The sequence below is a fragment of the Anthonomus grandis genome, chromosome 3, assembly GCF_022605725.1.
Source record: "Anthonomus grandis grandis chromosome 3, icAntGran1.3, whole genome shotgun sequence".
Lineage (NCBI taxonomy): Eukaryota > Metazoa > Arthropoda > Insecta > Coleoptera > Curculionidae > Anthonomus > Anthonomus grandis.
In genome coordinates, this window is record NC_065548.1 from 2,597,426 (window position 1) to 2,610,983 (window position 13,558).

The window sequence follows — 13,558 nt, forward strand, 5'->3', positions numbered from 1 at the left end:
ATTCACAGATGCTGTGGCACAGGACATTGGGACATCTCAACCATTATAGCATGAAATTGCTACAAAATGGATTGGCAGCAGGTATTTCTTATTCCGGAATACTGTGAAAGTTGTCTTAAGGGCAAACAAGCAAGAAAACCGTTTCCCTATAAAAAGGACAAAGAGGTTGTGCCACATAAACTGGACCTTATCCACTCAGATCTTGTGGGACCTATGGAAGTAGTTGTCTCGCGAAGCTCGTTTTATAATCATTACATTTTATCGATTAATTTCGTTCTTTAAATAAATAGCTTAAATAAGGTACGTGCGCCAAATATTGCCATTGTTCCTAATATCGCCACCCCTCCTTACTCAGCCAGTATCGAGACTAAAATTTAGATGGCAGCACCAAAAGTTAGTTTGATTTGTCGGCCATTTGTTTTACCATCGAAAGGTTTAGTCCACATGGATGAAACTTGTATGGTGAAAATCGGAATCGTATATCGGCCATCTTGCTTGGCAAAATTGACAGGGAGCTGACAGACAGTTGTCATTGTCATACCATTTGAGTTTGTTTTTCATTTCAATGAATGCCAGCGTGGGTTGAGTTTGCTATTTGTTTTAACGATGTTATTTTAAATTTATGACTTTTTTTCTAAAAAGTTCTCTTTTAATATTGGGAGTAGTGTTTTAATTAATTTGCGGCAAGCAATTCCAGGTTTCTGGTAAGAAAATCTGATTTTATTTATTACTATTATGTTTTTGTATTGTCAATCTTTAGTCTTTAGTAAAATCAAATTCAGTTGATTTCAATGAAGAAGTTTCACTTTTCAAGTATTTAATTTTTAACTTGATTATTATAAATACATATTACAAAATGTCTGGCCTCTCATTTTCTATTCAACAATTAAAAATTGATTGAAATTTTCCTGACCTTGATGTAAGAGTATGTTTATTTTAAATGTTTCTGACAAACAGTAATAAAAGATTTTTTTAATTTCCTTCAGTTCATATTACAAGAAAAACATGGAGAGGGATATGCAATGTAAATATTATTAAGACTTTGAGCTATAGAATTTCTTCTGATCAGTTCTCCACAAATTTTAATAATGCTGATACCCCTGGCTTTACACTACAATACATATTTATTTAAACATTTATTTTGTCTTTTTTTTTACATGAATCATTTAGTAAATTAATTTATAAGGTTTCCACTGTCTATTTTTTTATTTTATTTCCTGCTCGTATCATACCACTTCCTGTGTTCACTGAGACTAGACATAGGTATAGCGGCTAAGAGACCTGAGCACCCGGAATGGATCAGAATTAATGTTTTTCTTACAACTTGTTTTTTTAAGAGTTTCTTTTTATTTTATTTAAACATCTATCCTTGAATTAAGTTTGTAGTAATATTATAGTTCCAAGATATGTATGACCAACAAATATATTCTATGTAAGTGATATATGTTTATACTAAAAAGTTGTTTTCATTTTGAAAGAGTTTATTTTGTTTTGTCGATGGATATATTATTTCTTTCGATAATACTCTGTTATAGAATTTTTAATTAATTTTAAAAATTAATATCTAGATTATAATTTAAATAATTTTAAAATCTGTTTAATTTTTCTTTTGGAAATAGATACAAGTACATATTAAATAAGAATAATTCATCCTCTATTGACTCTATGTGTTAATCAAATGAGGGTATTATTAACCTAATGGGAATGCCTTTAGATGTATTATGAGAAAATAGCACAAAAATGTTGACAACCTTTTCTAATCTGTATAAAATTAGGGTAGTTCAGTGCTAACAAAATAATTTTAAATATTTTTAGATTAATTCTAATTTATATAATGTCTGTTATAATGAATTATTGAATATTATGTATATCATTTTAAGTAATTTTTTTTCCAGGAAAATTAAATAATAAATGTATTAAAGCAAAAAAAACATTGTTTTATTTCCATTTGTCCAATTGGTGATATGCCGTACACTATTGTTAGTACACTTTCGTATATTATTGCAGTAAATTAACCTATTTAGCTATGTAAAATAAAGCTGAAAAGTTTTATTTTTGTTCAGATCAATATCTGATGCTAACACCTAAACAAAAAGGCTCTTTTCTCTATGAGTAACCTTTTTGATTAGGCGTCTGCTTCAGATATTACGATTAAATGATAAGATTGTCAGATTAAATAAAATGTGATTTCCCGCCTTAATCACATTTTACGTTGATTGTAATACAATCTAACCTAATATTTTCTGGATTTTTTTCAATAAGCACATGTAAGTACATCCAATGGTTCTTGAATTATAAATTGCTTCAATTATTTTATATGTGTTTCTAGGTTATGTATTTTTTTTTCTTTACGTCATTTGTTCCTAATATTGCCATCACTAAGTATTCCTAATATTGTCAGTCGCAATATTAGGAAGCTATGGCAATATTAAGAACAAAATATATTTTTTTTTGTAGAATGCCAAGAAAAAGAGCTCAGTGGTCAGAAGAAGACTCAGCGTTGCAAGCCATAGGGAATGGAATGTCCATCAAAGCTGCTGCCAAGCAATACAGTATACCTCGTACAACACTAGGCCTTCATCACAGAACCCAAAATTCAAAAAAAAAGCTCGGAAGGTCACCAGTATTATCTACAGAACAAGAAAATGAGTTAGTGCAAAGAATCCACAGACTAGCTGAGGTAGGAATGCCTATAACAAGCAAGATTTTAATGAAAAGTGTATTTTCTTATGCAACAGCAAAAAACATTTCAAATCCGTTTTCTAAAATCTCGAATAGGGCTGGTAGAAAATGGCTCAAGTTATTCTTAACTAGGCATCCGGACGTATCGAAACGAAGAGCTCAACAAATGAATATGGCGCGAGCCCAAAAAATGAATAGGCCAATCGTTGATGACTACTTTCATTAGCTAAGAGAAACCATCGAAAAGCTAAAGTTATTTGACAAACCAGGTAACATTTATAATATGGACGAAAAAGGGTGCAGACTGACAATTCATAAGCAACCAATTGTTTTAGCCAGAAAAGGGGCAAAGCGCGTACATTTAACCGCACCCGAGCATGGGAAAAATGTGTCAATTGTAGGTTGTGGAAACGCACTGGGTCAATCAGTACCACCTTTTGTGCTTTTTAAAAGACAAAGGTTAAAACCGGAATGGTCTGATCACTTGCCACCTGGCTCAAAAGCAATTGTCACAAATAAAGGAAGCATGACATGTGAAGCCTTTATTGTATGGCTTACTCATTTTTCCTCATTCAAAAATTCTGGCCCAACACTACTAATATTCGATGGGGCTAAAAGTCACCTTGATATTTCTATATAGTTGATGCAGCAGACCGCATGGGCATAACTTTATTTGGTCTTCCAAGCAACACTTCACATGAGTTGCAACCTATGGACAAGTCTGTATTTAAAAGTTTTGAGACGTTTTGGGATCAAGAAGTTTTGCAGTTTTTAATGATCAACCCTGGAAAAGCAATTACGAAAATGAGGTTGGAGAAATTTTTACTCCCGTTTGGTTCAAAGCGATGATTCCATCAAACATTATTTCTGGTTTTAAAGTTCACCGGTATATATCCATTTAGACAAGAGGCTATACCTGAAGAGGCTTATGCACCAAGTTTGATCACCCACAGAGAAGAATGTCTCAGATGTCGTGGAAAGTTCTTGCAGGTCAATTGAGTCTGTAGACAAAAACAAAGCAAGTACAAGCGAGTATCAAGTGCCAAAGAAAACTGTTGCGGTGAAGTTCGCAAACGCGAGTACAAGCGGATATCAACTACTAAAAAAACCGCTTCAAAAAAGAAAGAAGAGTCCCGTTTCTAGCACAGATACCGAATCACTATCGGATTTTAGTCTTGACGATGATTCACTTGACGATATATCCGATGAAAATGAACCTTTGGTAAATTTGAAAAAAAAAAGTTTAGAAGATAAGTTTAGTCGAAACAAAAAACAGACTACACAGACTAAGAAACTTAACACCAGGGCTATTGGGAACTATGAAAGCAGCGATGACGATGAAATACCATTAAATAAACTAATACAAAAACAAAAAGATGTAAAGAGACTAACTAAACTGCCACAAAATAAAAAAGATGATACCATCACAGAGGAAACCATAAAATCAGAATATGGACTCAACACCCGACTCTAAATGCTTAGATACTTCGTTTAAAGATATTGGATTGCTTATTACCCCCGAAATCAAAGTACCTACAGTAAAAAGGAAGCCGGCTTTAAACAGTAAAGCCCAGCAAGTTACCAAAGATCTTTTCGCCCCAAAACCAAAATTGGATTCAACCAAAGTTGTCAGAGAAGCAAAGAGTGGTACCAAAAAGAAATCGAAGGAAAAATCAGAAGAACCGAAAAAATCGTGGTTTTGTTTTCTTTGTAACACCTGCCGGGAAGAAGATATGCGCTTGTGCATAGTTTGTTATAAATATGTTCATGAAGCCTGTGTAGGCCTAACTAAAAATGACAAAGAAAGGTTTATTTGTCCTTACTATACTTAATTTTTTTTAACTGTTTGTTCTATCTTTAATCGGTAGTTCCATAATGACTAAAGATCGCAATAAGAAAGTTTACTTATCTTTTAAGTTATCAATTTTCGTTGTCTTAGAATAATTTGTTACTTTTTCTGTAGTTCCTAATATTGACATGGGGTGGCAATAATAGGAGGTCTGGTCCGAATATTGCCATTGTCGACCTCAATAAAAACTTACATTAATTTAGTTTCTATTTAGTTTTTGGATTTAAATAAAAAATAATGTTAGAAACAATGCATTTTTATACCCGTGCGTAAAATTGTACTAACCTATTAATAACAGTTTAAGAATTACTTATAACTAAGCGTTAAGGTGGCAATATTTGGCACACTTACCTTAAATTAATATTGGTGTTTTCATTGCGTCCTGAATCCTGTATATTCCAACATATTTTTGGAAAAACGCTAAATTAGGTGTCTAATGATTTTAATTGAGCAATATATGTACAAATTTTCAAAAGTATAACTCTATTGGTTTTTGAGTTATAGGGCTGTTGAAAGGGTTTATTGACAAAAAAATATAAAAAAAAAATTGTTTTCTCAATCCTCTGTATATTTCTCGAAAAACGCTGAAATGGGTATCTAATAATTTTAATAGAGCCAATCTGTGTATGAATTTTCAAAAGTGTATTACTCAAAAAAAAATTAAATTTTTTGATTCAAAAATAGGAGGAAGAACATCCAATGTTCTAAGGGGGTTTTTTCGAAATCGCAGAAATAGGTGTCTAATCATTTTAATTGGGCAATCTGAGTACCAATTTTCAAAAGTGTAACACCCTTGGTTTCTGAGAAAAAAAAATCTGTTGTTACAAAAAAAAACATTTTTTTCTTAATTCCTTGTATATTTTTCAAAAAAAATGCCAAAATAGGTGTCTAATGATGTTAATCCGTGTACCAATATTTAAAAGCGTAACTCATTTTCTTCGGAAAAAACATCACTTTTTAAACCCTCATCTACTCCAACCAGAAACAAACAAAACAAAACTCACCACCAGTCTGCCGCCCTCACTTCCCTCCAAACCGCCATCCACACCATCAACAAAACAAGAACGGCGGCAGCGTCGGGACGCCCCATCTCTCTCCACCCTGGGGGGCGGCCAGCCACCACCTCACCACGTAGGTACCGTCTTCCAATATCACTAAACCGCCACTATTTCAAAATTAATGATCTTTTCGTCTATTTACGCTTCCATTAAACACGCGTAAAATTGAGAAAAACACGGCGGTATTTATGTGGAAGCACATACAACAATCAGTAGTAGTAGTACCCGAAATCCGTCCGCGACCACCGCTCGAATCGAACTGCGAAGCACTAGAAAAAAGGGGGGCTACCGCCGACGGTGTTGGTGGCGGGAGGGGGGGCGGCGGCGGCGGCGGTGCACGCGGACCTGCCCACGCGGCGGGTTTTTACATGCGAGGCGCCGCCCCCTCGACGCTCCACGTGGATTTCGTTCGACGGCGTCCCGACGCGACGTCCACCTCGACATTACTCCGGATAATAATTATTATTGTTATCGTAATGTTTAACCCTTTCGTCCCTGAGTTAAAATATTTGAGTTTAAGTAATAAATAGTGTAAAGTATTATTGTTAGGATGCCTAACAATATAAATGTTTGTCAATAGTCAAGGAATGGTTCATGTTTGTACCAGCAGGTATTTATGGTGGTACACATGTGTACCCACCGGTATGATCGAAAATTTCATAAAAACAGAAAAAATGCTATAACAACATTTATTTAAAAAAAATAAATACAAAAACGGCTTTGCAAAGTAGAAAATGAACCTAATTAACTATTTGGTATGATATAACATAAAACAGAACTTGCACAATGGAATATTGCACTCTCGGCAAAGAGTTTTTGTTCTTGTTTGTTTTTTCTCTTCAGAACATCTAATACTTGCATTTCGATGGGCTTCAAGCTGTTGAAGGATTCCGGAAGTTGGCAGAACATTAGTGAGTAAAGTTAAGTTTCGTTGTGGTTGCTGCGAGGGTTGCTGATGGCTGGGTAAAAATAATTTGCTGACCAAAAATCAAAATGTGCTACCAAAGCTATTTATCATCAAAAACTATGCGAAATCGATAAATGATGTTACTATACATATTAGTGCTTGCTACCAGAAAATAATCAAGATAGCACCCCTCTAAGGGGTAGTTTGTATTTGTCAATTTCTAATAAAAACGTGCTACCAAAGCTATTTACCGCTGGAAACTATTCAAAATCGATAACTGATGTTACTATACATATAAGTGCTTGCTACCAAAAAATAATCGAAATAGCACCCCTCTAAGGGGTAGTTTGTATTTGTCAGTTTCTAATAAAAACATGCTACCAAAGCTATTTACCGACAGAAACTGTTCAAACTTAATATCTGAAATCAGTATATGTATAACAGCCTGGTACCAAAAAATAATTGAAGTAGCACCTCTCTAAGGGGTAGTTTGTTCTTGACAGTTATTACTAAAAACGTGGTACTAAAGTAACCTACAGTCAGAAACTATTCAAACTTGGTATTTGTTATAATATGTATAAATGCTCTCTACCGGAATATCATAATAGGAGTTGCACGCCACCAGGGAATGGTTTATCTTTGATAATTTTCATTAGCTACCTAAACTATAAAACTTGCTTCCTATTTACCCTAAGGGGCTATTTAATCATGATTTTTAATTTTTGTTGTTGTTGTTGGGCATTAGAAAATTTGAAGAAGTAAAATAAATGCAATATAAACTTTCTGGTACGTAATTTATAATGTATTAACATTTCCTGGTATAACATGTATTTTATTCGTTATGCGAGTATTAAAACTAACTAATTATATTTATGAATCCTGGCATGTTGAACAGATAAGTTGCTTGGGCTTTTGTTGAAGACCTATGCAGTTGTGGTGGTACCAATGATAGCATTTCATATACAAGATCATCTCTTCAAACATATTGGAACACTTGGCTGCACCATTATGACAGAAACCGGCCGTATCCTCATCCTAATAATTAACTAATACACACTGTAGAAATTGTAATGATGTCGTCAAAGATTTTCCTCTTAGGTGAGGTAGTTGGTTGTTTTCCTTTATGATAATGTTTCCTTTAAAGCCTGCTGTACCTTTCTCTACTATATTTTTATCATAAGCAAAGGTACGGAAATTTGAAGTTGTAGTGTAAAATAAATCAGTCAATTGTTTTTTAATGTGAATTCTGTAATTGTTGATTTCTCGAGATTGATGGTATGCTAAAACCTTGGAAGATCCGGTAATGATGAGTTCAGACAGAAGAATGACATAAGCTCCACAGTCATATGAGTTATACTGAACAGGTAAATCTGTTGGCCGATAGAGATTCCAATTTTCGGATAAACTTATGTGCTTTTGTTGATGAACGAACTGTAGTACTTCCATGACGAAGATAATTTCATTGCGATATACTATATCACTTCTTATACTATTTAAGCATAGTATAGTATTGAACTTTTTCAGCACCACTATCAAAACAAAATGTTCATTTTTACAAACCGGAATTAATAAAATATCCTTCTCGTAAAGTCCAAATTTTAGAAAATAATTTGCAGTAGTCTTGAAACTATTATTATCTGATTCTAAGAAATTAACTAAATATCCTTCCACTGGAAAGATATCAACCGATGCTTTTATCTTTTTTTCGTTTACTAGAAAACTAAATAAACATCAATTATCACATCTGACAAATAAAGGTCTTTGAGGTTTACACCTCCTTCATCTTTCACAAGACATCTTTCACAAGACAATCCTTAGGATATATCTGTCTACCATAGATGATGCACTGTTTATAATTCTCAAATTTAAATGTTTTTGTAACATTCAAATCTGAAGCCATTTCCTCAAAATCTGACTCGTCACCGTCGCTGGGAAAAGATGTTTGCCTCTCCATCGATCGTTCTTCTGGGATGGGACTGATGGAAGAAGCTTCTCTAAATATATTCATTTTGTTCTCATAAAAACGTTTTACAAATTTTGAAGGAGTCGACGAGAAAGGAGCCAGAAAACGTTTTTTAGAAACACCCGTTAGTGTTACCGTTGGAATGCGGATGGTAGTGTCAAGAGTACTGTCTGAATTTGCATAGTTTATTTCAGCATCTTTAGCAGCTTCAACCACTGTCACCTTCTTGGGAGCTCTTTTTCTTCCTGACCTGGAACAATAAACAAAGTTAAGTGTTAAGAGATAATTTCTTATTATAGATACGTACTTGTGTCCTCTGTTCCTCCTGATGATTGTAGATAATTTTACCTTTTTCTGAGAATTAGTTATGTTACCAACAGACAGACGGGCTGCCTCAATGTGGTGGCAGTTTCTCTTTCCCTTACAGGTACAAGTTTCTTGGGGAAACAAAGTCACTATATGTTTCTTATTGTTTATTGTGGAAATTACAAAAACTTGCTCTTCGGGTACGAGAGTTACGCTGCCTTGTAGAATTATCATTTTGGCAGCTGTATATTTAGTATTGAGAAATTCACTATCGTCTTCCAAAGATGGTTTTGGTATGAAATCTTTATTTTGAAAAATATATGGTATTTTATCTATGGTAGGTAGGTAAATGTTGCTTCGGAAAAACTATATCTTTTGGATCTCGATATAGATGATTAAAGTTGTCATTCAGGCAGTAGTTTCCTATATTTGAGTATGCTTTAATAGTTGCTATTTCAATTATTTTTTGGTAGCAAGCACTTATATGTATAGTAACATCAGTTATCGATTTTGAATAGTTTCCGGCAGTAAATAGCTTTGGTAGCACGTTTTTATTAGACATTGACAAATACAAACTACCCCTTAGAGGGGTGCTATTTTACTTAAAAAGCTTAAACTTACTTTACTTATTTTTTTTAAAAATAATACTATTAGAAATCCTACTGTTACTAGGATTTTCATTTCCATCCATACTAGTAAAACAAACAGTAGGATTTCCATGGCAAGCGGCTGTTATTATGGTAAAATATTCGAAATATTTTTAAATTTAATCAAAACATTTTTGATCATAATTCCGTAACCAGCAGAGCAATTTTAAAATTTTTTTGTAAACAGACTTCATATTTTATGTAGATTCGTATTTAAGAATAAAAAACACGTCATTCCATTTAAAATAAGGAAGTGACCCTCCCCCCTTTTTAGGGGGGTGAAGGGACAAATGTCAAAAATATCACAAAAAGTGCCCCCCGGTATACTTGAAATGTCACCAAAATGTCAAAAAAAAATTTCCAGCGGTTTTTGACATATCGCATTGTAACACTTTAAAAAACTCACCCTGTATAGTGGTGAAATGCGGGCGGGCGGTTGGAACTCGAGTTGCAGCCACCTCACGTGGTGAGTTCTGAGTTATTTTCTTTTAAAAAAGTAGTTTCAATAAAATTTTAAAAGGAAATAAGCGAAGAGCTGCATAGAAATTTGGAAAAATGTCGATTTTTTTTTAAGTATTCATGCCTCGTTGGGCAGCCAAAGATAAGGTCACACCAAACCCAGATTTTGCGCAGTAATCAGCGGTTTGAAATAGGCATCGCCATATCTCACAAATAAAAAAAATCGGCCATTTTCACTCCACCCTAATGGCCACCTATAAAACTGTCACTGATCCATCTAAAGGGCCATGGCAATTGTTGACTCAGTAAACGGACCATCTACGGGTATGTACCTTTATCAACTGTCAGTACTGAATTTACTGGACGTCGTTCCGATATTTATTTCAGTTTACTGATTCAGTACTGAATGACGTCATAAATGCGTCAGTGACGTCATTAATCTTTACTGGATTGACTGGGGATAAAAGCTACTGTATGTACAGTAAAATAGTGGGGGAATGTCAAAACTGTCAGAAGTGTTGTTGATGTTGATTTCTTGAATCTTCTTGTTTATGTTGTGGGAATTATTTTCCAAGTTCAAAACATAAATTATTCAAAATAAAAGCGATGGCTATGAACCCCAATAATGTAGCAGCCATGATAGTGGCAAACATCGTTTCCGTTTTATTATTAACTGATGATGAGGAAGATGAACTGGACCAAGAAGACTTTTATATTGCCCAATTACAGGTTTAAGGACAGGCCCGTATTCGCGTTCCAAATTATTTGGAAAACGTGATAAACCTATATTCCGAAGAGGAATGTAGGATGCATTTCAGGTACCTAGGTACAAATTCAAAAGATAATATTATAGTATATTACATTACTAGTGAAGAAAGTGATATTTTTCACTCAAGTGGTGATGTTTTTGAAATTCACACGAGTGTATGAAATTTACTTTTTTCATGAGTAATGTAGGTATACATAATTTTTCCTAAGACCACAAATTTGCGCTCTTTAGCCCTTTAAATTTTTTAGAAAACTCGTAATTGTGCACATACTGCACTGCAGAAAGTAAAAGGCACAAAAGTACATGTGTATTTTACTTTCTCACAGGAAATATGTTTATTCGAAAGTTTTATAGGTTAGGTTTTATAGGTTATGTTGTGGTTGTGAAAACAGTGCTGCAAAACAGCACGCTGTATAAAATCGGAACGACAAATTACAGTAAAATCAGCACAGTACAATCCTGTACTGAGAGTTGAAAACGGTACATACCCTACAAATGATAAAGATGAAAGTAACTGTCATTTGTCAAATAAATGTCAAACTATTAAAGCTTGTTAAACATAATATGCTCTACAGGACGACTGCCATTATTGGAAATCCGTTCGTATATATGTATAGGTGCAAAGTGTGTACACCTGATGCGTCGTATCTCTTTAATATATCAAGATCAAACAAAACCGTGAACCACGATATAACTCAAACAAGAAAACACGAAATCGTTAAAAGTGAAAAATGGTTGTATTGGTGGTTTTAAGCGCCCCGTCGCTATTGGATGCCGCGTCTTAAGTAAACATACCAAACGCCCGGGCTTAAGTAAGTCAAATAAAAGGCACAAAGCGTTTCCGCGTATCCAAATAATCACTTGAACTTTCAAAAGGATACGCCGACCGCTTATCGTCGCTATTGTCAATCAATTTTCAATTATTTATCTTGAAAATTCGTCGGGTTTTGTCGTCTAATTCAGTCTTGATCACGAGAATTTACGATTTCACCCTAGTCCTGTCTTTATTTATTAATGACAGTTGGCGCCATCTTTAAGTGCGTCCTAAATCTTACTCGAGTCTATAGTACAGACTTCTACAACTAACTGATTCAATAGTTTGTATTTTTTTTTGACGTAAGATGGAGCCATGTACTATGATGTATGCTTTAGATTAAAATACACCTGATCCATAAAGTTTATATGAACAGTAGTAAATTACAGTCAGCGCCATTTATCAATTTTAAAGTGCACTAAACTTTCTAGATATAGATCTTTTTTTGCATTAAAATTTTTGAATAGTTCAAAGTTACTCATGACAAGCAAATCGGCCTAATAATTAATTAATTATATATGTTAGACAATATTTTACTCATTACTTTTAAATTTTGCGGTAAAGTGGCAGCACATATATACAAAATTAAAGATATTTTGAATGTAACGTAAGAGTTCTAACCTAATTTATCAACAGTAGTTCCGCTACTGCCAACGCCATCTATAAGCGTCAAAGCGCACTACATCTTACCTACATCTTCAAGATAAATTTCTACATATACATAAACAATAATCTGAAATAGTTTCAATTTTTTTCGCGAGAGGACGAAACACGCAATATCCTCATTAGAGAGATATTATTGTTTAATCTACGGTTTAATTCAATAACTGTAATTAACGATATGTTTCAAACAACGATCTTGTATTAGTTATTCGAAATACACCAGCTGAGCCCAAGCCTTATTTATTAACAGTAAATCCGTTACCGTCAGCACCATCTATAAACATTACCGCGTACTAAACATTATCTAAGATCTATATGACGGATTTCTAGCTTAACACTCTCAATGAGTTTGAACCTTTGCCGCAAGATGGTGTAAGATAATATTTCGTTTATTACAGGCAGTCAAGGAAATCCTCGGCCTAATAAGAATTAATTAATTAGTTAATTAATAAGGCAGAATATTTTAGAATTTATTTTGGTCATTTGTATTCTATTCAATGATTAAATGAAATGAGTGTACAATATTACCGGTGGCGCCACATATATTATTCACAATAGAAGTTATTAATTTTTAACCTAACTTTTAAAAGTTCTGTTACTGGCGGCACTATCTATAAACGTCGACTAAGCATTTCATTCATAATAGATCTTTTAAAATAGGTTTCTACATTCATAGCGTCAAATATTTTCGATTTTTGCCGTGAGATGGCGCCACATCCAATATTGTTGTGGGGACTTGTATCGCCCTCTCACTCACTCCGAGAGTGGAGTGGAGGCTGTCAATTGTCAGGATGGATTCGATCCATTATGGCGGATTAGGTTGCACCTGAGTCGTGACAGAGACTGGTTGTAAAAGTCGTTGACTTCCACGTGTCTAAGCTATGTAGCTGTTTTCTTGTACGATTGGTACAATAAAGTATTGTTACCCGTTAACGAGTGTATTATTTTGGTGTTTAAGAGTATAGGATCTCTCGTCTGGTGACTACAAAACCTACAGTGGTGACCCCGACGTTCATATAGTAACGGTTGTGCGTGTGCTGTAAGTTAGCAGTGAACTAGTACGCTATTTGGTAATTTTACCCTGGAACGGTGATGTGATCGCTCAGTAGTGTTGTTAATGAATTTTATTGAAAAATTGTGCCGTCTTCAGTATCCTTACCGCCAATTTTTCCCATCTGCCATCGTGTGCGTCCGGCTTTGTGATTGTTCGTATCGCTAGGCAGAATTCTGGCACGCAGTTGCTGCCGGTTGAAATTGTGCTGTGTGCAGCCGGCTTTTTCAGTTCGACTGTTGGCCGCACTTGTTGGTAGTGTTCGTACGGTTGCTGTTTGCCGGTTGCCGGATGTTTGGCTGGTTGCTGTACTTTGGGGCGCGACGTTTCGCTACTTGACTCTTGCATCTCGCCGTCTGACAGCAGGATCAGCTGATTTCAAACTTCAAA

At 34.5% G+C, this 13,558-nt stretch overlaps 1 protein-coding gene across 1 annotated transcript in view; it reads right to left on the minus strand.

Moving 5' to 3' along the window:
- LOC126733713 (protein Wnt-1-like) overlaps positions 1 to 5,838 on the minus strand; it is a 127,752-nt gene extending 121,914 nt beyond the window's left edge. Inside the window, exon 1 of the mRNA XM_050437093.1 lies at positions 5,536 to 5,838. Coding sequence (XP_050293050.1) covers positions 5,536 to 5,621 — 86 coding nt within the window. The 5' untranslated portion in view covers positions 5,622 to 5,838. The remainder of the gene's footprint in view (positions 1 to 5,535) is intronic.
- Positions 5,839 to 13,558: the final 7,720 nt, after the last annotated feature.